The 25,171-nt window shown below is 48.9% G+C and overlaps 1 protein-coding gene across 6 annotated transcripts in view; it reads right to left on the bottom strand.

Annotated features, from left to right (window-relative positions):
- Positions 1 to 3,828: 3,828 nt before the first annotated feature.
- GSN (gelsolin) overlaps positions 3,829 to 25,171 on the bottom strand; it is a 68,094-nt gene continuing 46,751 nt past the window's right edge. For all 6 annotated transcript variants that reach the window (XM_064378387.1, XM_064378394.1, XM_064378388.1 and 3 more), the window contains 13 exons: positions 24,388 to 24,537; positions 22,852 to 22,941; positions 19,771 to 19,903; positions 18,485 to 18,573; positions 18,100 to 18,315; positions 15,568 to 15,701; positions 12,068 to 12,158; positions 9,891 to 10,061; positions 9,105 to 9,279; positions 7,590 to 7,714; positions 7,291 to 7,368; positions 5,173 to 5,233; positions 3,829 to 4,231 (listed from right to left, as the gene is read on the bottom strand). In XM_064378387.1, the coding sequence (XP_064234457.1) occupies positions 4,062 to 4,231; positions 5,173 to 5,233; positions 7,291 to 7,368; positions 7,590 to 7,714; positions 9,105 to 9,279; positions 9,891 to 10,061; positions 12,068 to 12,158; positions 15,568 to 15,701; positions 18,100 to 18,315; positions 18,485 to 18,573; positions 19,771 to 19,903; positions 22,852 to 22,941; positions 24,388 to 24,537 (1,683 nt within the window). In that variant the 3' untranslated portion in view covers positions 3,829 to 4,061. The remainder of the gene's footprint in view (positions 4,232 to 5,172; positions 5,234 to 7,290; positions 7,369 to 7,589; positions 7,715 to 9,104; positions 9,280 to 9,890; positions 10,062 to 12,067; positions 12,159 to 15,567; positions 15,702 to 18,099; positions 18,316 to 18,484; positions 18,574 to 19,770; positions 19,904 to 22,851; positions 22,942 to 24,387; positions 24,538 to 25,171) is intronic.

Here is a 25,171-nt window from a genome sequence, read left to right on the forward strand (position 1 = left end):
ATTCCACCCTTCTAGCCCATGATTCCATCAGGAATGATTATGTGACCCAATATGGGCTCTTGAGACCTGAGGAAAGGTTTTCTGTGGACTTGGGAGCAGTTTCTCCTCCCTTTTCTGCAAACATTTCTAGAAACAGCCCTCTTTTCCTCTGGGCATTGCTGTTCATGGGTGTGGAGCAGCCAGAACACCTACAGATATTTCAGTGCCAGACGAGGGAGGGCCAGGCCAAGAGAAGGAGCAGGAAACCCAGGCCTACCGGATTTAATCAACCATGAGGGCCTCCGCAACTCGAACTGATTATGTATGAGAGCACATAAGTGTGCTTATGGCTTAATTTGGTTTGAGTTGGCTCTCCATTGCTTACAGCCAAAAACTTTCTTTCTGATCCACAGTACATTGGGTCTTTACCTCCATGGCTGAATACTAGGTTCTGCTATGGCCTAGGCGCTTTCATTATTTTTAACCATTTTTGAGCACTTATTATGGACCAGACATTGTGCTAAGCATTACCTCCCTTAATCCTCATGAGAATTCTAAGTGGGGTGACATTGTTCTTATTCCCATTTTTCAGCTAAGGAAACTGCAAAGAACTTAAGATCACACTGCTAATGAGTGGTAGAGCTAGAATTTGAACCCAGGTCTGGCTCCAAAGGTCATCTATTAGCCACTATATTATACTACCTCAGCTAGGTATTAAAAATACAATACTACCATTTTGCAGGTGGGTAAACTGAGGCTCCAAAAGCATTTTTTTTTTTAGATGGAATCTCACTCTGTTGCCCAATGTCAGCTCACTGCAACCTCCGCTTCCCAGGTTCAAGCGATTCTCCTGCCTCAGTCTCCTGAGTAGCTGGGATTACAGGCGCATGCCACCACACCTGGCTAATTTTTGTATTTTTAGTTGAGACGGGGTTTCACCATGTTAATCAGGCTGGTCTCAAACACCTGACCTCGGATCTGCTCAGCTCAGCCTCCCAAAGTGCTAGGATTACAGGCATGAGCCACTGAGCCCAGCCCAAAAGTTTTTTTAAAGTATTATATCTATAATACCTTGCACAAAGTAAGTACCAAATAAATATCTGTTCAACTGAATTGCCCAAGATTGGACACAGGATCTAATCCTAGCATTGTCCCTTTGGCATCTGTCTCATTATTTCACAATGATTTTTCTATTGTAGGAGATGATGATGTCTGTAACTGTCAGATAAAGTATGTGGTTGAAGTGACAGTGTTCCTGATTGGCTTGTTTGCCTTTGAGAGAAAAATATGAAGTCAGCATCTCCGTGACCTCAGGCTATTTTCTTTCTCAGAGCATTGCACAACTCTCTCTTGAGGCCATACTCTTGAACGCCGGTATAAACTGAAATGAAGAATTAATGGGTAGGCCTACCTGAAATTTTACCTCCCACAAATTTCTAGTAAGCTAGCTAGTTCTGTCTAAACAGGCCTCTACCTGCCTCTCATGAAAGCCCTAGAAGCTCTGGGTGGTAAATGCCACTTTTGCACCAGGACTTTGTCAAGTTGATAGCTTTGACCATGAAAGCAACCCTTTGGGGGTAGGCAAGGCAGGCATTATGGGATCAAGTCAAAGCCCCTGCCCACTTCTCAGCTCTGAGGCCTGCCACTCCAGGCTGCCGTCTGTTCCTGAGCACACTGCTCCCCTCATAGCTCTCTCTCTGCCTGTACCTGCTGCACCCTCTGCCTGAAAATGACGATCCTCCCTCCATGCTTCACCCAGAAAATTCCTTCTCCTCTACCCTCAACACTTCTGCGATGAATCAGAATCTCTGGAGGAAGGGCCCTCAGGGAATCCATGCTTTTAAAAAGTTCCCTGGGCAATTTGGGTGATCAGCCAGCTTTGGAAATAACAGTGTAAACACACACACACACACACACACACACACACACAGCCTGCCCATCATTTAAACCCTCACACTGGTTTCTGTTCTTTTACATTATATGCACAAGAGCTTTCACATCCTAACTCAATGGGGATGGATTGGTGGTGGGAGGTGACACAGAACAAGAGGTGGGAAAACGAGTGAGAAGAGACCAAAAGGACAGAAGGGGAGGACTGGGGAATGTCTGCCAGCAGGTTCCTTGGACTGGTTTCGAGTCTCCCAGGAGAAAAGATTACGAAACAACATGGAAATGTCCAAGAGGGACTATGTGACATGCTCAGCATGAGTAGAGTCAGGGCCCAGGGGACCAAGAAGGCACAGAAGAGTCCCTCTCCCATACCCTGAAGACTGCAAACTTTGAGAGCATCCAGGGAAGCTCTTACGATGGCAGCTGCTGCAGCAATTTCTCCACATCGCTTTGGGGCAGCAGAATGAATCTGTGGGAACCAGAGGTAGCAAGGAAGGTCCAGGCAGCTGCTACAGGATGTGGCAGCTATGCACCCTGCCTGCTTTCTACCGCACGGCATATGATTGATAAGGGCTCCGGCTGCTGGCTTTGAACTTCATCCCACATGTGCCATGTGCCCCAAGGCCAGGCCTCCCAGTGACTGAGTGCAGGCGGCAGATAAGGCATGCCTGCTTACTGAAGAAACATGATTCCTTTGCTGGCTGACTTTGACTCTGGCTCAAGAACACTTGAATCAAACAGACACTTGTGTTCATAGCAGCCTTATGCATGATAATAGCCAAAAGGTCCATTGATGGCTGAATAGGTAAACCAGATGTGGTATACGCATGCAGCAGAATATTACTCAGCCACAAAAAGGAGTGAAAAGTTGATATATGCTACAACATGGATAAGTCTTGAAAACATTCTGCTAAGGGAAATAAGCACACACACAGGACAAATGTATGATTCCACTTACATGAAGTTCCTGGCGTAGTCAAATTCTGAGACTGAAAGTAAAATACAGGTTACCAGGGGCTGGCAAATAGGGAGGAATGGGGAATTATTATTTAATGGGCAGAGCATTTATATTGGGGAGTATCAAAAAGGTTTGGGTACAGAGAGTGTTGATGACTACACAACACCGCATATGCAATGTTACTGAAATACACACGAATGGTTAAAATGATAAATGAACTTCATTCTTATGCACAGTTTTCCACAATAAAAAACAACAAAACTGGGACTATACCATTAAATTTTAAAAGAACACTGTATTTGGCTTTAGGACTGCCCACAAGCCTTGCCAAATCTTCCTGGACTACGTGACCACATGAGACACTTCCACGCAACCTTCTTTCCCTTTCTTCTCCACCTAGGGTAGAGTCTAGGGTCCGATGACCCTCCCAGTCTTCCGTGGTTCCCTCCCTATTTCCTTTCTTTTGAGACAGAATCTTGCTCCGTTGCCCAGACTGGAGTGCAATGGCGCAATCTTGGCTCACTGTAACGTCCACCTCCTGGGTTCTAGAGATTCTCCTGTCTCAGTCTCCCAAGTAGATTGGATTACAGGCATGTGCCATCATGCCTAATTTTTTTTTTTTTTTTGTATTTTTAGTAGAGACAGGCTCTCACCATGTTGGCCAGGCTAGTCTCGAACTCCTGACCTCAGGTGATCCACCTGCCTTGGCCTCCCAAAGTGCTGGGATTATAGGCATGAGCCACCATGCCCGGCCCCTCCCTATTTCCTTTTACATAGGTATCCCCCTAGGACAATCTACACACATCGCTTCTCACTGTGGCATCGCTTCTCAGGGCACCAAGATTCACACACAGGGTGGTTGTAGCTTACCTACCAGTTCAGGGGAAAATGCTAGGCACCTCTCTGGGCATTCTCAGAATCACCAGGGACATACTCAGGCAAGGCTGATGCTGGCTCTCACTGTCAGGTGGGCACAAGGAAACAGTTGAGCCACACTAGAGTACACACTTCAAAACGTTTTTATTGAATTCAATTTCCCAAACACTGACATTTTAGACAATTTTGCAAGGACCCTGAATTTTTTCAGGGCTGTTTTTGGATACTGTAAAAAAAAAAAGAAAAAAAACAACACACACACACATAGCAGAGTTGCTCTGCTCGCTGTAAGGCCTCTTTGAGGGAAGGACAGTTCCAAAAGGCACTGACCGGTGACACGGGTGGGTCCTGCCCCTCCTCAGGCAGCCAGCTCAGCCATGGCCCTGTCCAAGGGGTCCACAGACCAGTAATCATCATCCCAGCCAAGGAACCAGCCCACGAAGGAGGGAGGCTCAAAGCCTTGCTTCACCACGGTGATGGGCGTCCGCCTATCCCGATTGGCTGGGTCCGTCTCGATGTACCGCTTAGCTGCAGACACACGTGCAAGAAAAGGAAACCCCAGAATCCTTAGTGCCTCCCTCACCAGGGAGAGGGTGACTCAGGACAGGAGTTGACAAAGAAGAGTGTCTATGGTCCTATTGTCCCTACTGCCCACCCCCTGCCCTGGGCACCATCTTCCCTTACAGGCACGATGCCCATGTGTGTTCTCCACCACCCTGCTCAGGAGGAATACAGGAAGGAACAGGGGCTACAGCTTAGTCGCCTTCTTCATAAAGCTTATTACTTTTCCCTTGCAGTCCCCTACTGAAGATATGGGAACCAACTTTTGGGTTCCCAGCTCCTAAATCAGATCTAATCAACTACCAGGAGTCTGCTTTGCAACATCTTTTTCTTTTTTTTTTTTTTTTGAGACACCATCTCGTTCTGTCACCCAGACTACAGTACAGTGGTGCGATCACAGCTCACAGCAGCTGTGACCTCCTGGGCTCAAGTAATCCTTTGAACTCAGTCTCCTGAGTAGCTGGGACCACAGGCATTCACCAACACAGCTGGCTAATTTTTTTTTTCTATTTTTTCTAGAGATGGGGTTTCACTATGTTACCCAGGCTGGAAGTGACCCTCCTCCGCCTTGTCCTCCCAAAATGCTGGGATTACACTACTGGCCTGCATTGCTACATCTAAACCTTGACAAGTTCAGCTCTTAAGTTTTCTGGGAACTTGAAGTTACTTCTCATCTGTTCCTTCCTTCCCCTAGAACAGATCAGTTCCTTCAGAAATCCTGAGGTTCCTTCAGAAGCCTCAGAGTTTCTGAAGGAACTGATCTGTTCTTCACTACCCCTGGCAGAATTTATGGGGGGCTAGCCATAGAGGAGGAAGTCCCCACCCTACTGATGCTCAGTCCTGGACCTATACAGAAGTCACTCCCACTACCCCATGAGTAACAGATCCCCAGGGACTCGGGTCCTCACCAGAAGTCAAAGCTTCTGTCTTTTCTTCTTCTTGGGAATCCTTTCCAACCCAGACAAAGACCTGGAGGCGAGATGAGACATGAAAGGTACATGAGGGGTGCTGACCAAATTTATGACTAGAGGAAGACTGGGGAGGGGCCACGTGTCAGACCAGACAAAGCCCTCTCCTCACTAACAGAGCCCATGAACTAACACTGGAGGATCTGGAACAGAGTTTGAAAACTGGTAACCTACAAACACGTTTTGTTTGCTCACCCACCACCTTGTGCTGGCCAACAATGTCTTTTTAAACCATCGATGACATAAAAATCTATACTTCCAACTTCTCTTAAAAAATGGAAGGATCTAGCAGCCTGAGCCTTCCAACCGCACTTGAGTCAAGCTGTGCAGGAGTCGCCCCTTTGAGATGGGCAGTTGTAGTTTGCCTCAGACCCCACTGCTCCTTCATGTCTCCCCAGCCCAGTCGGCTTCACTCACTAACATTGCCAACCAGGCGCCGTCAGCCATTGAGTTTGAGATTCTTCTCTGAAGGTCCATGAGTTAGCTCTTCAACAGCATTCACTCATTCAACAAATGGGTGGCCAAACACATTCTTACTCATTTATTCATCCAACAAATATGCACTGAGAGTCTGCGATGTGCCAGTCTATGTGCATCTTGGCCAAAGTGGGCCTAAGGCTTGGAATAAAAATAACTCACCACCACTGGTCACCATTTTGAGCCTTGTTACAAGTTCTATTACATGTAATTGAGCTGATTTTTAGGTATCATCTATTTTTATGCATATCTAAAATATTACTTCAGAGAGCACCTATCATTGATAAAATAGCATTAGACAATAAAATATCAGACTTGGTTTCTCTTATTTTTTTTTTAAGATGGAGTCTCACTCTGTCGCCCAGGCTGGAGTGCAGTGGCACAATCTCAGCTCACTGCAACCTCCGCCTCCTGGGTTCAAGCAATTCTTCTACCTCAACCTCACAACTAGCTGGGCTTACAGGCACCCACTACCAAGCCTGGCTAATTTTTTGTGTGTATTTTTAATAGAGACAGGGTTTCACCATGTTGGCCAGGCTGGTCTTGAACTCCTGACCTCAAGTGATCTGCCCACCTTGGCCTCCCAAAGTGCTGGGTTTACAAGCTTGAGCCATTGTGCCTGGCTTTCTCTTATTTATAAATGTGTTCCCAACTAAAGTGGAAGCCTCTTGAAGGCAGACATTCTATTCTGCTCATCACAGGATTCTCAGCACTCAGCATTTCACCTGGAAGACAGTGGTGCTGAATAAATGTTGGCTGACTGAATGCCTAATAGATGAACAAACAGATTAAGTAGCCAATGGCTCAATCAATGACAACTGCTGAATGGCTGAAGCTGCAACCATTTTTGGTCCTGATCTTCCAGCTGGGGATTCCAAGAAGCAGCACTGTAGGTAGTAGAGAGTCTATGCCTTCATGGCCAGCCATTCCATAACTCTGAGGACTCTGGGAGAAGCCACCTTGATGGGAAGAGTGACTGACCTGACACCCCTGTGAGAATGTAAGCCCTCTGAGGGCAGGGAAATGTCTACTTTATTCATTACTCCATCCCTAGCATCTCAAACACAAAGCACCTGGCACAAAGCAGTGCCCAATTCATATTGGTTGAGTGAGTGGATGGCACTGTCTCCTGCCAAGTCCTACATAATGGCCTTCTCCAGGAGATTAAATGGAGACAGAACCCAGAGGCCTCAAAATAGAAGCAGGAGCCCTCTAGAGCCTCCAGGTGATACTGGACAGTATATGCCTGCAAGCGAGATGCTGCTAAGTTCAACTTCCTTCACCAACAGATTTAAAGGAAGAGTTGATGCTCCTGTAAGGCCTGGGAGAGAATGATGTTGCCTTTATATGGCATTCTGCAGCTTTCAAGGCAAGTGTACCCGCAAGGGAGGTTCCGCCACTCCCAGTTTACAGATGAGGAAACAGGCTCAGAAAGAGGAAGGGACCTCCAGTAGCCTAGAGACTTGTCTGGCAACACCTGGCACTGCCTCTTTTAAGTCCTTTTAGCAACTGATCATAGAACTGGAAGTGTAGCTTCTCACTCCCTTTGGCACAGAAAGCCTTCACTTGTCCTTCACCCACCTGGTCCCAGGTGTCCAGAAGCATGACGTCATCCGTGGCCAGGTCTTCCTGCATGAGCTCACCAGGAACTTCTTCGATCTGGGAAGGAACGAAAGAGCATCAGTGGGACGTCTTCCCTCCCCTGGGTGGGCTTCCTCTATCTGCCCCCTGAGGGAATGGCACAGCTGGCTGCAGCTGGCAGAGGCCCCCTTCCTCTGTGCCATGCCATCAGAACCGTTTCTCCTGCCCCTGCTGCCGGCCAGTCCCCTGGAACCCACCTCCCGATGAGAAAGCAGAGGTGTGACCTCCGCAAGGCTCACCACAAAACGTCCAATCTTGTTGGAGCAGGCAAAGAGACGAGGAGGATGGGCGTCCATCTTCTTGTCCTTCAGCCGTGGGGACGTACGGTAGGCAGCCTTCCCGCCCAGGGCCTCCCAGAAGCTGTCTGTCAGGGAAAGCCACACCAGTTGCCGAGCGATGCCATCACCCCTCTCTCCCATCTCATCAGACCCTGGGCCCAGCCCTGCCCAAGCCCAACCAACTGCTCTCCCTCCCTCTCCTCCCTCCATCCTAAATCCCAAGGGGCCTGGAGGGAAGAGGCCTGAGGGAATTGGAAGGTGATGAAACAGAGGCCCAGAGAGGGCAGACTTGGCAGTTGTCACACAGTCAGGACTACTATTGGCTTGAGGCTGACGACAGCATTGCAGGATGGGGATCATTAGCTCTACTCAGCTAATGAGGCGATTGTGGCTCAGAGAGCTTAAGCAGCTCACTCAAGGTCACACGGATAGTAAGTGTTAAGACCAGGATGCAAATCTTGTCTGACTTTAATGCCTGTATTCTTTCCACTATACCTGCTCTGTCTATGTGTAGCCATGTAAATTTAAAATCATTAAAATTAAATTCAACTAAAAGCTCAGTTCTTCATCCCCACTAATTCCCACTGGTTGCATTTCAAGTGCTCAACGGCCACATGTGACTAGTGGCTGCCAAATTGAACCTGGCAGATACAAAACATGTCCATGTGCATAGACAGTTCTGCTGGAGAGAGCTGCTTTATTTATTTATTTATTTATTTATTTATTTATTTATTTTGAGATGGAGTTTCGCTCTTGTTACCCAGGCTGGAGTGCAATGGCGCGATCTCGGCTCACCGCAACCTCCGTCTCCTGGGTTCAGGCAATTCTCCTGCCTCAGCCTCCTGAGTAGCTGGGATTACAGGCGCGTGGCACCATGCCCAGCTAATTTTTTGTATTTTTAGTAGAGATGGGGTTTCACCATGTTGACCAGGATGGTCTCGATCTCTTGACCTCGTGATCCACCCGCCTCGACCTCCCAAAGTGCTGGGATTACAGGCGTGAACCACCGCACCCGGCCCAAGAGCTGCTTTAGACCAAGTCACTCTTCTCCATTTCTGTTAAGCATCAAGCAGTTGGGAATGGACTAGAAATAACAGTAGAAAGACTGCCTGCTGGCAGAAGGAAGAGCTTCCCGGCCCACGTTCTGGACACAGCAGGCTGGTGGCATTTCTGTCCATGGAGATTCTAGAGATGCAGAGACCACTGCCCCTCCGACGCTATCAGTCCTGCCTACCGCCTTTCAAGGCTTCCTAGCAAGGGACTGCCTCCTTCCACAGCCCGACTGCTCCTTCCCACACTGGGCTTTCCTTCCTTTAATTCCTGGAGACCTCTTTCTTTCTGACCATAGCCCTCATTTTAATTCAACTGCTTTTATTTAACTTACCTTAGGGGACAGGCCCTGGGGAGAGGGGAGGATTTAGAGCCCCCATGCAGAAGCAAAGGAGGGAAATGTGACAGCTGCATCCCGGCTCCTACCTGGCTCGCTGCCTTCTGTCACCTGCACAGGCTGAGCCCGCAGCACCCGGAGCAGCTCCTGGGCCCCCGTCTTCTCCGCCTCGCTGGCTCCGGTACCCACCCACAGGTATGCGGCTGAGGGGGTTTTCAGGACAAAGGCATCGTTGGAGTTCAGTGCCCCAGCCTTAGGCATTACCTGGGAGGGTAGAGCTTGGTCAATCAGGAACCAGACAAAAAGCCCTCAGCCCCCTCCTCAGCCCGGCCGACCCTGCAGCAGGACAAGCTCTCAGGTGGGGACTTGGAAGAACACAGCCCATCAGAGCTAAGGGCACAGACTTTGCACCCTGATGGCCTTGGTTGACTCCCATGAGTCACTAATGCACTGTGACTAGCCAAGATGATTCTAGAATTCAGGGCTGCATTAACAGAAGTTGAGCACCCAGAACAAAGAAGGTGAGAGTCCCATTCCCCTCTAGGCTGCCCAGACCATCCTGGGAATCACGTCCAGATCTGTGCCTTCCTCCTGAAAGGGATAGTAGCCAACTGGAATGTAATCAGGAATGGCGTTCTGATTGTACAGAATGGTAGGTAGTGAGCTGTCCACTGTGCAAAGTGTGCAAGGGACACTGGACATCCTTGAAACAGGGGGAAGTCTAAGACAGATCACCCCGCGGCCAAAAAGGTACAAAAAGCTGCTTCTTACCCCCTCTCCCACCCCACCCCATCCTGTGCCTGGACATCTGCCCATTGAGCCTGGGAGGTTTCAGGGAGGCCAGTCCCTTCTGTGGTCCAGGACCTGGGAATTACCTCGACAGCCCGGGTGGCTCCAGCGCTGTTGGCGCGGACTTGGAAGAGGCGGGTGCTGGCAGGGGCTGTCTGCCCGCCCTCCCGGGAGGTGCCGCCCTTGTAGATGATCATGGGCTTCCCACCAAACAGGCTCATGAGGTGGGCGGGCTCCTTGCCTTGGACCACACGGCTCTGGCAGAGAGACAGGAGAGTGAGTCAGGGACCTTGGGGACAGGCCTCAGTCCTTCTATGTTGCACCGGGCCCACCCCTCCAGACGAAGCCATCATGCTTGTGTCTGTGTGTGGCAGGGAGTGTGACCCTACAACACACAGGCCCGGATACTAAATTCCAGGAAGGGTGGAGACAACACTGTTGCCTGCGGTCCCCAGGGCACTGCTGCTGTGGCTGCTCTCCATCTCCATGAGGACGTGCCTTGCTGACCCTCAGTCTGGTCCAAGAACCAGGAGAGCCCATGTTTGCAAATATTCCCTTAAATAGAAGCACAGGGATTGCTGGTGGACATTCTTCCAGAATGGTGACGTCAGGCCTGGGCAATGACTGCCAGTGGAGTGGTAAGAACAGAGCATTCCAGATCTGGAAAACGCCCTCCTGCACAGCCAGTGCACCCCAGATGCAGGCAGCAGTCAGGGGCTGGGAGGTGGGAGTGAGGCGGGGAAGATGTGCATCCTCACAAGTGCTACCCACCCCCCGCCACGTGTGCCACCTTACCGCAGCCCCGACTAACTACGTCCAGAAGAAAAACACACGTGCGTGTCGGGTGTGTGGCAGTTGCTTCCCACTGTGACCCAACTCCATCCTGATGGTGAGAACTTGGGCACATATCTCAACCTCTTGGGTTCCTCCTCTGTAAAACGCAGCTATGGATGCTACTCCCAAGGCCATCGTGAGGATGCACTGAACTACGACGGTCATCATCTCATTTAGTGCTCAGCACCCAGACTATCACAGTCAAAGGTCAGGGCATGAAGCCCCGATCCCAATCTAGAGCCCTGCGCACCCCACGGGTAGGACGGAGGAAGCACAGTTGTAGTCTGCTTCCCACAAATCCACGAACCAGCTCTCCAGCGCCCCCCGCTAGCCAGAGCGACTTTTTCAACCAGAAATCCCCACATAGCAGACTTATCATTCAGCAACTCCCTGTTATTCTGAGCATCAAGGTCAACATCGTCACCGTGGCCTCTGGTGGTCTGGGCCCTCTGAGCACCTGTCCAGCCTCAAATCATGGCACTTTCCCTTCATTTTAACACCCAGTGCCCCCGCCCACTCCAGGGCCTTTGCGTATGCACCACTCCAGGGCCTTTGCGTATGCACCACCCTTTAGCTGGAATGTGCTTTCCTTCACTCTGCCTGGCCAACTCCCACACATGCATTAGGCCCCCATTGAACGGTTCCCTCTTGGGACAGGAGTGGGCTTTTCTAATCCAACAGGATCCTACCTGGGATTTATGTCCTTATACTTAACACATGTGTATAAGGGAGGAACTTATTATATGCCAGGCATGGCTCTAAATGTTTTACAAATGTTAACTCTTAATCCTCACAGCAATCCTGTGGGATGGTACTGTTATTACCCCTATTTTGAGGACACAGAGGCACAGAGGGGCTAAGTGACTTGCCCAAAGTTGTCCAGAGGTAAGGACAGGATTCAAACCCAAGCGTGCTGGCTCCACATCCATGCTCAGCCATGTTGCCTCTCCCACGTCTGTGTCCCCAAGGTCTTATCACTTTCACTCGCTGCATCTGTCACAGCCATTAGTGTACATGTGTGCTGAATGTGTACTACCACCCAAGACAGCAAAGCCCATTAGGGCAGGGCGGTGTCTGCATGTCCATGGCTACAGAGGCAGTGTGGAACACATCCAAGCCCTAAATAAATATCTGTACCATGAATGGATGGATGGATGGGTGGGTGGGTGGGTGGATGAATGGATGGATGGATGGATGGATGGATGGGTGGGTGGATGGATGGATGGATGGGTGGGTGGGTGGGTGGATGGATGGATGGATGGGTGGGTGGGTGGGTGGATGGATGGGTGGATGGGTGGATGGATGGGTGGATGGGTGGGTGGATGGATGGATGGAAGGACAAACGAACAGATGGTTGAGAGTCAGACGGATGAGTAACAGATAGACAAGGCTCAGGCTACAGCCCAGGGAGCTGGTGGGCTGGGCTCACCTGGACAGGGGTACCTCCCAGCTCCTCATCCAGCTGAGCAGTCAGAATGGCAGATGCAGCGACTTCATCCTGTGTAGACTGGGCGCCCTGCCTGGAAGGGGAAGTGAGATTCAGCACCAAGGTACACACAGAGCCCTGAGCCTCTCCCTTGCCCTGAGTCTGAGAAACCTACACATCTCCCGTTACCGGTAATGAAACAGACAGAGAGAGAAGGGGACTCTCTCATAGTGATGAGAGCCAGGAACCACACCAACAACACTTCCACTCTCAGCCAAGCACCTTGCCTGCTTACAGAGATCTGAGTGCAACGCATGAATTTCCTTATCCTAAATGTGTCCCACAGGAGACTGGCTGGGTCATCCCATGCTGAACAGCCACAGAGAAGGTGCTCTGAGACTCAAATCTGAGATGCAGGAAAGTGGCCAGGACATTTCTCTGGGTGGAAAAGCAGGTCACAGAACAGCAAGTGTCACGTGAGCCTATTTATGGGAAAAGACGTCAACGATTAAGCCTCCTGTGAACACGTGCAGAGAGGTCTGCACAGATGTTCACCAAAAGGTCCATGGTGATTGCCCTTAGAGGGAAGATTTAGGGGGATTTTGCCTTTCTATCCCACCTCTTTGCATACTGTCTACGTTTTCCATAACCAACATATGTCATCACATAAGCAAACAAAATCTGACATATCAATGTGTTGATGTAGCTAATTTTTAAAAAAGTCTTCATACAAATTTTGTACCAGGTATTTTTAAAGGTCTGGGGTTGTCAAATTGAGAGGCATTCTACAAAATAACTGACTCGTACTCTTCAAAAGTGTCAAGGTCAAGGTTATGAAAAAAAGGAAAGACAGGCAAACTGCCATAGATTCAGAGACTTCAGAGACATGATGAGTAAATGCCATGTGGGATCCTGGGTTAGATCCTAGATCAGAAAAAGAACAGTAGTGGGGGCTGGGTGTGATGGCTCATGCCTGTAATCCCAGAACTTTGGGAGGCTGAGGCAGGTGGATCATTTGAGGTCAGGAGTTTGAGACCAGCCTGGCCAACACAGTGAAACCCCATCTCTACTAAAAATACAAAAATTAGCTGGGCATGGTGGCGGGCACCTGTAATCCCAGCTACTTGGGAGGCTGAGGCAGGAGAATTGCTTGAACCTGGGGTTCAACCTGGTAGGGGTCGCAGTGAGCCGAGATCACGCCACTGCACTCCAGCCTGAGTGACAGAGTGAGACTCTGTCTCCAAAAAAAAAAGAACAGTAATGGGAAAACTGAGGAAATTTAAGTAAAGCCTATAGATTAGTAACCAGTATGTGTCAATGTTAGTTTTCTGGCTTTGTTAATTGTGCAATGGTTATGTAAGATGTGAACATAGGGGACTGTTCTGCCAGGTAATGGATATACGAGAACTGTCTGTACTACTTTTGCAAGTTTTCAGCAAGCCTAAAATTATTTCAAAATAAGAAGTTTAAAGAAACAAGAAATCTGGCCAGGCACAGTGGTTCATGCCTGTAATCCCAACACTTTGGGAGGCTGAGGCAGGCAGATCACTTGAGGAGTTTGAGACCAACCTGAGCAGCATGGCAAAACCCCATCCATATTAAAGTACAAAAAGTAGCCAGGTATGGTAATGAGTAGTGGCAAGTAGTCCCAGCAACTTGGGAGGCTGAGGGACGAGAATCGCTTAAGTCCCAGAGGTGGAGGTTACGGTGAGCAGAGACTGTACCACTGCACTCCAGCCTGGGCAACAGAGTGAGACTCTGTCTCAAAAAAAAAAGAAGAAGAAGAAGAAGAAATCCAACAGTCAATAGCCAGACAAAAATTTCAGACTGTATAGTATGAGAAATACAAATTAAAAATACACCGAGACACCATTTTATAAACCGTAAGATTGACAAACACCCAAAAGTCTGACCACACGATCCACGCGTGCGACTGTAGGGAACCAGGGACTCTCACAGGTTGCTTGGTGGGAATGTAAAATGCTACAAACACTATCAAGGGAAATTGGAGCTATCAATCAAAATGACAAGTGCAATTACTCTTCGATCCAGCAATCCCACTTCTGGGAACTTACTCTAGAGACATTTCTCTGCACGTTCAAAATGATGTTTGTTTAAGGTTACTAATCACAGCAATGCTTGTAATAGAAAAAGACTGGAATCAACCCAAGAACGCATCATCAAGGAATCTGTTAAATAAACTATAATACAGCCGCCCAAAGACTATTATGCAACTATAAAAATGAATGAGAAGGTCTCTCTTTTTTTTGAGACAAAGTCTCCCCCTTGTCCCCCAGGCTGGAGTGCAATGGCGTGATCTCCGCTCACTGCAACCTCCGCCTCTTAGGTTCAAGCAATTCTCCTGCCTCAGCATCCCAAGTAGCTGGGATTACAGGCACACACCACCATGCCTAGCTAATTTTTGTATTTTTAGTAGAGACAGGGTTTCACCATATTGGCCAGGCTGGCTGGTCTAAAACTCCTGACCTCAGGTGATCTGTCCACCTTGGCCTCCCAAAGTGCTGGGATTATAGGCATGAGCCACCACGCCTGGCTAAGAATGAGGAAGCTCTCTATGTACTGACATGATTGATCTCTAGGAAGAATGGAGTCAGAAAAGTAAGGTGCAGGGCAATATACAAAATATGCTATCTTTTGTGTAAGGAAGGGAGAGACCAGGCTATAAATTATTTGTATATCTTTTTCATAAAGAGTTACTGGAATGATTAGAGCAAGAGATTAAAGCAGTTACTCAAGAAGGAATGGGGTCTGGAGAATGGGGGAGAGAGGGACAGGGGTGGGAATAAGATTTCTCAATAAATACCTTTATATTCTGTTTTGATTTCTGAACCATGTAAATGTATTCTCTGTTTTAAAGTAATTGTTGGGCTGGGTGTGGCGGCTCATGCCTGTAATCCCAGCACTTTAGGAGACTGAGGCGGGTGGATCACCTGAGGTCAGGAGTTCGAGACCAGCCTGACCAACATGGTGAAACCTGGTCCTTCCTAAAAATACAAAAAATTAGCGAGGCGTGGTGGCGCGCGCCTGTAATCCCAGTTACTAGGGAGGCTGAGGCAGGAGAATCGCTTGAACTCAGGAGGCAGAGGTTGCAGTGAGCTGAGATCGTGCCATTGCACTCCAGCCTGAGCAATAAGAGTGAAACTCCATCTCAAAATAAATAAATAAAATAAATACATAGTAATACAATAATTTAAAAATAATTTTGGCTTGAAATATATGTGTGGGAGGATAATCCCCAGTGTGCCCCGTACTTGGACTTGTGGGAAATGTTCTGTTTGTTTCCTCACATTCACTATATCTCCTACAATAGATGTATAATCATTTGGTAAGAGGAGTTTAAAAGTTGTTTGGAGAAATAAGCAAATGGTGTTGCCCTATGGATGAGAGCCTCTCCCAGCAGAGAGTGGCAGTCCCACCTCAGGCCCTGTTCAGAGCCCAGCCAGTGCCCCCCACAACACACACGGAGGGCCCCAGAACCTCACCAGTTGTAGATTATCTGCCCCTGGCGGCCACCATGGCGGTAGTTGTACAGAATGATGTAGCTGTCGCCTCCATAGAACTGTCCATATGTGGTAGGGTCCACGGGCACTTTGTTGGAGCCTTCAATTCTCCAGATCTGTCAGAGCAAAGCTGGGGTCAGATGCTGTGCAGCACCCCTACCAGCCAGCTCAGGCCAGCCAGGAAACCGCAGCGTGGTAGGTTGTGGTTAGACCATGGGATGAACTTTGGGCTCAGACTGGAGTTAAATAGTTTGCCCAACTCACAGAGCCACTAGGAGGCAGGGCTGGGACTCTTCGTCAGGGTTCCTGTCCAGGACCCTCATACCATGCCCTGCCCCAGCCTGTCTGTCCCTCACTGAGGACCATCAAGGCAGCTCCGAAGGAACGTAGCACAGTGAGAGGAGGAGCCAGACACAGACCCCAGATCAGACCCCACCCCCTTCCGGGCCATGAGATTTCAGACAACTGGCTTAACCGCTCTTGGCCTCAGTTTTCTCATCTGAAAAACGGGGATAATCATAGTACCTACCTCAAAGTATTGTGAGGCTCAAATGGGTTTGCTCATGAAAGTCTAGCACAGGGCCTGGCAAGAGGGGACAGCTCTGTAGGTGGCAGCTGCTCTTATTACATTAATTATTATTATTGTCTTACTAATATCACCATTATCTCTATCATAATTGAGATGCCTGGATTCTTTATTTCTTTCTTTCTTTTTTTTTTTTTTTTTTTTGAGAAGAGGTTTCACTCTTGTGGCCCAGGCTGGAGTACAATGGCGCCATCTCTGTTCACTGCAACCTCTGCCTCCCGGGTTCAAGCCATTCTCCTATCTCAGCCTCCCGAGTAGCTGGCCTTATAGGCGCCTGCCATCACTTCCAGCTAATTTTTGTATTTTTAGTAGAGACGGGTTTCACCATGTTAGCTAGACTGGTCTTGAACTCCCAACCTCACGTGATTCGCCCACTTCGGCCTGCCAAAGTGCTGGGATTACAGGCCTGAGCCACCAGCTTGGCCTGCCAGGATTATATAGGTCACCTGCAGAGGCAGGGCCATCACGAGGCGACCTCAGCGTGACCCCTGCTGGCAGGTCTCTGCAGTGCTCCCGTGACACCGCTTTTTCCAAGTGGTCATGAGGCCCGGCAGCGCCACCTGGTGGAGCTATGGAGACACAGAGTCGTCCGAGTCCCGGGAAACAGAATCCCAGAATCTCTGGATTTTAAACATTCTTGAAGGTGATGGAGTAGGATGAAACCCCATTTTACAAGTGAGAAAGTGAAGCTCAAAGAGGTTATGTAACTCGCCCAAAGTCTCACAGGCAGACTGCCAGGGCTCTTAACACACTGCCCTACCCGGAGTATTTTCACTGCATGCTCCCTATCCACTGAAGCAATGAATGAATGCTAATAACACCAAACCAAAAACAATAATACATACAAATGAGCACTTTTACTATTCCTATCATTAGGAATGGAATCAAGTTTGCCTGAAGCGGAGTCTACCTCCTAAACACCTCCCCATACCCCACTTACCGTGATCTCCACTGTAACCCTTAGTCTCAAGCTCACCATCTTCTCTCCCCTAAACTATTAGAGCAAGTTCCTCATAAGCTCTCTAATTTTGTCTTCCTGCCTCCAGCCCATTTTCTTAGTTTTCTTTTCATTTTTCTTTTTTTGTAATTGATTTTTTTCTTCTAATGATATCCTGGAGTCATATTCCAACCCATTTTCACGGTGAGTTTCTAAAGCACATGACCAGGTGCAGTGGCTCACACCTTTAATTCCAACATTTTGGGGGACTGAGGCAGAAGGATTGCTTGAGCCCAAGAGTTTGAAACTAGCCTGGGCAACATAGCAAGACACTGTCTCTAATAAAAATAAAAATTAAAAAATTTTAAAAAAAAGATAAAGCATAGATCTGAGTCTGTTGCATTTCTGATTTAATAAAAAGAAAAACCCCTCACTAGCACCCACTGGTTAGAAAATCATGTCCATACTCTTGAAATTGGCATTCAAGTCCCCTCCCTGGGGATGCCATCAGCACTAGCCCCCTGGGACAGCTCCCTCCTACCCGAACACAGTGAGTCCCGCTTGGAATGTCCACCACTCTCCACTCTTCCCTTCAGGCAGCAAAGCCCTACTCCTACTCTGAGACCCCACCCAAGGGTCCCCATCTCTGTGCAGACTGCTCTGACCAACCACCCCTGCTGCCCTTCCTGTGTCCCCACAATCCCCTGTGCTCCCTCCCATCTTCCACTGATCGCACAGGTCTGTGGCTGCGGTCAGCTCGCCTCAGATCAGGCATTCCTCAGGGCAGGGTGGGGCCAAGATACTTGGCCCAGGGTCTGATACACAGTAGGTGCTCAGGGTGTATTGGCTGTAAAAACTAAGTAACACCAAAGAATCACAACTACCAAAATTGTGCAAGCCTCAGAGAGAAACCTCCTCGGGGAAGCAAGAGGCAGTGCATGGGGAAAGCGAAGGAGGGGCCTGGACACACCCACCCACCCCCTAAAGGTACCTGTTTCTGGCCAGTGCCATCGTCATCCATGCCGTGCTGGGCGGCCATAGCAGTGGAGGTGTGCAGGGTGGCAGCGTCGAAGGGCACCCGCTCCACGTTGGCGATGTGGCTGGAAAGGTAGGACAAGCCCAGACCATCTGTCTGGTCTGGGTCCCGCCAGTTCTTGAAGAACTGCTTGAACAGTGGGGTCTCACCGCCCTCGGGAAGGACCGAGACCTGGGGAGGAGAGGTGGAGGAGCAGGATGTGGCTGGGCCGCCCAGCAGGGTTCCCAGGGGAGCCTCAGATACCCCATCCACACTGAGGGTAGGACACCCACCCTACTTTGGCCCATCCCCTCCAAACAGAACCCACTCCTTCCCATCCTACCTGGCCTCCAAGACTCACCTGGGTCTGCTTGGGGTAGTCCATCTTGGTGATGAAGTCAGAGGCTGTTTTGAGGGCAGCCTTCCTCTCCTCTGAGTTTGCCTGCTTGCCTGTCAGCAGCCAGAGGGAGTGATGGAGGGTTAGGGGCCCAGGATCCTGCTGCATCCTGACCTCCAATGGTCCAGGAGAAGGAGCAGCCAAACTTCCCTCCCTGCTCTTCTTAGACTGTGGACAGCCAAGACCAGAGACTCCCCCGGAGCTGACCACTCACTAGAGCTTCTGGAGTCCAGCCTGGGGGCTGGCTGATGACACCAATCACAACACTATTGTGGTCCATTTACTGAGCATGTATTTTGTATTTAGAACTATACGTAGATTATTTAATCTACAAAACAGTCTTAAGTGATTTTTTAAAAAGTTACCTTGTTTGAGTATCTATAAGAAAACTAGGGTCTTAGAGAGATTAAATTACTTGACCTAGGTCACTCAGTGGGTGAGAAGCTGCCACCCTGAGGACATTCCCATGCCAAGCCAGCTCCTGGCCAGACAGTGCTGGCTCTCAGTCCCCAGCCTTTCCACTGCCAAGGCCAAGGTCCAGATCAGCTGGTCCAGGACCCAAGGGGCCTAGAGAGTAATCATTATAATAGTCTCTCTCTCTCTTTCTCCCCACTCTCTCCCTCTCTCTGTCCTCCTACCACCTACGTCTCCTCTGTCCTGTTCCCCAGGATGAGCCTTAGTGAATCAGGGAAGGATACTGATGGGTCCTCTCAGAACATCTCAGGGCCCCTAAGAAAAATCTGGGCCAACAGTTTCCAAGAGAATTCCCACAAGGTATTATCCAAAGAGTTTGTGAACTTCTGGCATAGCATTTCTCAACCCAGATCATCTTCATGAAAAGCCCCCCTGCCCTATAAATGAGCAAGTTAGAAATCCTACGGTAAACAAACTTGTTGAACATTTTAAAATCCGTTGTTGCCCATAAACTTATCGGACCATACAGTTAGACGTTTTCTACATAATTTCTACATGATGCCAATTAACCTCTCAGAAAACTGACATTATAATCCACTTGGGGAACACCCATTTTAGCCCAGATCAGGAATCTGAGGCCCAGAGAGGGTAAGTAAAGTGCCTAAGATCACACAGTAGGTCAACTGCAAAACCAAGGCATCAGCCCAAGACTTCTGATTTCCATTGCACCAGGCGCCTCTACTTCACGCTCCCTGAGAGCTGAGATCCCGGGAGCTGCAGGATATCCCACCCGAGGTCCTACAGGCCAACTGGGACCCTTCCACTGTCCCCAGTACCTTTCCAGACAAAGATTTTCCCATCCTTCCCATGGTCCAAGATGAAGCAGTCCTCTGACCTCAGGGCCCCCTGGGCGAAGGGGTTCTCATCAGCTACGAGGGAGACAGACATGGTGCCTGCACCATTGGAGACCTGAGGGACGAAGCAGAGGGAAGCAGCACGTGAGTGTCTGTGGCTGCCCAGCCCTGAGACTTCCACCAACTTGCCCCACCCCCCACCCTGAATGGCACTGCAGAGTAACACCTGGGCTTTCTCTTGCACACATTTAGACTTTCTCTTTCCTTTTCTCCTTTGCCAGAACCACATCTGCTGACCTAACTTCAAGGGTAACACAAACTGCACATGGGAAGGGAGGGCTGGATAAAATGCAGGAACATTTAGGGAACTGGGTGCACAGTTTGCTGAAAATGTATTCTACTTCATCATTTAAAAAAAGAGAAGAGGCCGGGTGCAGCAGCGCACACCTTTGATCCCAGCACTTTGGGAAGCTAAGGTGGGGGAATGGTTTGAGCCCAGGAGTTCGAGACCATTCTGGGCAATATGGCAAGATCCCATCTCTACAAAAAACACAAGAAGCAGCCAGGCGTGGTGGCGCTTGCCTGTGGTCCCAGCTACTTGGGAGGCTGAAGTGGGAGGATCACCTGAGCCTGGGAGGTCGAGGCTGCAGTGAACTGTGACTGAGCCACTGCACTCCAACCTCGGTAACAGAGCCAGACTCTGTCTCGAAAATAAATAAGTAAATAGAAGAAAAGAAAAATAAAAGTAAAAAGAGCTAAATGCAATCTTGTATCCTGGATTGGAACCTGGAATGAAAAACTGAGGAAGTCCGATAAAGTCTATAGTTTAGTTAATAGTATTGAAGCAATGTTAATTTCCTAGTTTTGACAGATGTACCTGGTTATGCTAAGATGCTAAGGAGGAGCTGAGTGAATGGTATATGGGAACTCTTTGGACTATCTTTACAATTTTTCTGTAAACTTAAAAATTATTCTAAAATAAAAAGTTCATTCAAGTTCCAAAAAAAAGTATGTCTTATAAGATAAAATCCAAATATTAAATTATCCAGTTGGCAAGGCTCTGGGTAAACAGACTCAAGATCCCTGGTGAGAGTTGTTCCACATTAATTGAGTACTTACTACTCTGTGCCAGTCACTGTTCTAAGCAATTTCTATAACTCACATAATTATAGAACCCATTTAATCCTTGCATATGATAGTTCTGTTACTATCCCCGTCTCATTCACAAGGAAATCAAGGCACAGAGTGGTTAAGTAACTTGCACAGCTAGAAAGTAACAGACCTGGAATTCAAACACAGGCAGTCTGACTCCAGAACTGGTATTTTCTTTTTTTTTTTTTTTTGAGATGGAGTCTCACTCTTGTCACCCAGGCTGGAGTGCAGTGGCACACTCCTGGCTCACTGCAACCTCTGCCTCCCATTTCAAGCGATTCTCCTGCCTTAGCCTCCTAAGTAGCTGAGATTACAGGTGCCTGCCACCGTGTCTGGCTAATATGTTGTATATTTAGTAGAGATGGGGTTTCACCATGTTGGCCAGGCTGGTCTCGAACTCCTAACCTCAGGTAATCTGCCCACCTCAGCCTCTCAAAGTACTAGGATTACAGGCGTGAGCCACCATGCCCAGCCCATAAGCAGTATTTTCAACCGCTGATTCATTCTTCAGCCTGTGACCAGCAGTGCCTTGTCTAGGAACTTGCCCTAGTGCTATGCTGTACTTGGCACACCAAGAGGGATTGTCTTCAATTGGAGAAGGCGGGAACATCCTAATGTTCATCAATTAGGATTTGCTTAAATGCTTACATTCATAAAATAGAATACCATACAGCTGTTATAAAGGGTCAAGTTGAGATTTATTATAGAAAGATATTCCTGACCATGTTGAGTGCAAAAAAAAAGACCACAGAACAGCAGGAATAGTTGGGGTCCAGTTATATAAAATAGAAATGGCCGGGCACGGTGGCTCACACCTGTAATCTCAGCATTTTGGGAAGCTGAGGCGGGTGGATCACGTGAGACCAGGAGTTCGAGACCAGCCTGGGCAATATGGCGAAATCTTGTCTTTACAAAAAAATACAAAAGTTAGCTGGGCGTGGTGGCACACAACTGCAGTCCCAGCTACTCAGGAGGCTGAGGTGAGAGATCGCTTGAGCCCGGTGGGCAGAGTGAGCTGTGACTGTGCCCCCACTTCACTGCAGCCTGGGTGACAGAGCAAGACTCTGTCTCACAATAAAATATGGAAAATTAATTAGGCACAGAAAGCTGTGGTTGGACAAAGATGTGCTCTCTGGTGAGGAAGAGAGGCTGATTTTTTAACTGGATATTGTCATTTTTGTAATTAAAACACATTTTAAAAATAATACTGTTTTTTTAAACTTGTAAAATTACATGGACTTTTCGTTTTATATTTTTGAGTACTTTTTTAAACAATAAACACATATTACTTCATAATCAGAAAACAATCAATAACGCAGTGGTGTTTCTTGGCAGTGGTGGTAATCGACATCCCGATTTCGTAGCTGTTTTACTGAAAATGCTTGGGGCACAACATGAGATGATTGAGCTTCCTCCCAGAGCTCAGCCAAGAGGGTTCCTTAGCTGGAGCTAAGCCTCCATTCAGTTGTGAAAATCACAAGGAAGAAATTATAAATGAACTCATTAACCATAACCCACACCCCCAACCTTCCTACATACACACCATTTCTGTAGTGTTTCCCCAAGTATTTTATAAGCTATTTTCCCGTCTGTTTTCTCTGTGGACTCCCAGAAATTCTGCAAAGTAGACCATTCTGCTCTTCTTCCCACTTTACAGACTAGGAAACGGAGACTCAGAGAGACCCTGTGTACGAGCATGACACAGATGTGTCCAGAGTTGATCGTATGCTCTTATTCTTAGTGCAGGAAAGTGAAGGAAGCACACGAGCATCCACTGGAGATGAGAAAGCCGAGGCCCCCTCCAAAGGGGCGCTTTGCTCAGGATCCCACAGCAGTGGAGTGGGGAAGACCAGCTCTTCCACCTCCCTGTCCTGACCCCATGCCCAGGCAGACAGTGCGTCTGGTGCTCACCTTGTAAAGCTTGGCCAGCTTGCGGTTGGCGGCATCCTCCTTGGCTGTGTCCTCGGTACCTGCGGGCAGATGCGGCTTGGGGCCCAGCACCTGTAGGAGATGGAGAGATGGAGAGGAAGGGTGGCTGTGAGGAAGGGGCCGGGCTCCTGAGACAGCTCCCAGGCAGGCAGGGACCACACAGGCATCCACTGTGACCCTCTCCGTGGGGTCTGATCTCCTCCAGAGACATCCTGCGTCTGCTCACATGTACAGATCCGTTCATCAGAGGTCCCTTCCACCTTGTCTCCCAGACTCAGACACTCCAGGAGAACACCCCTGCTCCTCTGCCTCGAGACAGCCCTTCAGATATTTCGTCTACCGGCTAATTGTGATAACTATAGCTATTGAACACCTTCTGCCACCTGCCTTTAAAAGATCTCACTGCATCTTCGCACCCAGGCCCAGAGGCACAGATTATCACTCTTACCTTACAGAAGAGGAATCTGAGGTCCAGAGAGATGAAGTCACCTACCCACACAGCTATTAGGTGGCTAAGCCAGAATCTGAACCTCCATCCCTGTGGCTTCAGAGCCTATTTGCACTTCCACTGTATCCCCCCAAGCCGTGGCTGGTGTCCAGGTCTCTTCCCTTAATAATAATCACCCTTCTGCTCACTCCAAAAACTGGAATTGGATGCCCCCAGGGAAGCAGGAACCAAGTGGCATGGAGCAGAGCTCCTGGTCTCCTCCTTTTCCTGGTGAATCTTGCCTCTATTGATATATCCTCAAAACACAGTGGCTGGCAATCCCATCATGTGACTAAATGGGCCAAAAACTACCAGGAATAGTCAGAAGAGGAAAGAGGAGATTGGGGCTTAGGGGTATCTTTCTGACCTTGTTCTAGCACCAAGCTGGCCCTCAGGGGATGCTAAGAAACCATCCTCCTTAGCTCCTGCAGAGGACCTGGTCCTTCCTGCTGGAGAATGTGGCTCATACTCCCAGCACAGGCTTGAGTTCCAGTCCCACCCCTCAGGGGAGTCTTGGAGTTGCACAGGGAACCGATCTCCCTCGCTCCCTAAAGTGATCAGGTTTGATGGAAAAACAGCCTCAAAAGCAAGCCAGGGCCAGCATGGTGACTGACGCCTATAATGCCAGCATTTTGGGAGGCTGAGGCAGGTGGATGGCTTGAGTCCAGGAGTTGGAGACCAGCCTGGGCAACATGGCAAGACCTCATCCCTACAAAAAATTCAAAAATTAGCTTTGCGTCGTCCCTCACTTGTGGTCCTAGCTACTCGGGAGGCTGAGGCAGGAGGATCACTTGAGCCCAGGAGGTTAAGGCTGTAGTGAGCCATGATGGCGCCCCTGTGCTCCAGCCCAGGCAACAGTGAGTGAGACCCTATCTCAAAAACCAAAAAATAAAAATAATAAACTATTTTAAAAATAAAAAGGCAGGTGGAACCGAAGTTATGTTTTCCTCAAATTCACCTCAAATTGCCTACTGCAGAAGAAGGTCATGAGCAGCCTGCCCATGCCCACCCCATGCGCACCCCACAGGCACCTGGAGCATCGCCTCGGGCTCAGCGCCCTCCTCAGACACGTGCACTCGGGCCCGGCCACTCCGCTCGTTGTCCCGGATGCCTTTGGACACCAGTGTGGCCTTCAGTCTTTCTAACCGGTTGCTGTTGGAACCGCACCACTGGTGGATGTCCTGGAAGACACAGACCCAGGAAGTCAGTGCCCCGCCTTCCTCCAAGCCCCGCCCAGTGACAGGGCTGGGGGAGAGCATGTGCTGTGCAGGCGCACCTTGTCCTGCGCTTGCCCAGGTGAAGGCTGGCAGAGTCTGCACACGTGCAGTATTCACGTGCAATTAAGCGTGATCCGCACACACCACGGGATGAGAGTGCATGTCTGAGGATATGAATTTTTTTCACAGGTACAACTACATCTAGAATGTGTACAAAGATGTTTGCCTGCTGAAGGGAATATAAATTGGTACACCCATTTTGGAAAACCACTTGGCCACAGCCACTAAAGCTGAATATACCTATCTCCTATGACCCCGCAATCCTACCTCTAGGAATATACCTGACAGAAGTGCATTCCTATGTCCACCAAGACTTGTGCAAGAATGTTCAGAGCAGCACTGCCTGGAATAGCCCAAACCAGAAGCCACCCCAAGTACCCGCCTTCAACATAAAGGATATACAAATTGTGGTACACCCACACAACTGAATCTTCCACAGCAAGGAGAATGAACAATCTACAACTAAATGCAACAACACAGACACATCTCAGAGATGCATTGTGGAGCAAAAGAGGTCAGACATCAAAGAGCAAGGCTC

The sequence above is a fragment of the Aotus nancymaae genome, unplaced genomic scaffold (genome assembly GCF_030222135.1).
Source record: "Aotus nancymaae isolate 86718 unplaced genomic scaffold, 86718_ANA_hifiasm-v0.15.2.pri h1tg000003l, whole genome shotgun sequence".
NCBI classification, from domain to species: domain Eukaryota; kingdom Metazoa; phylum Chordata; class Mammalia; order Primates; family Aotidae; genus Aotus; species Aotus nancymaae.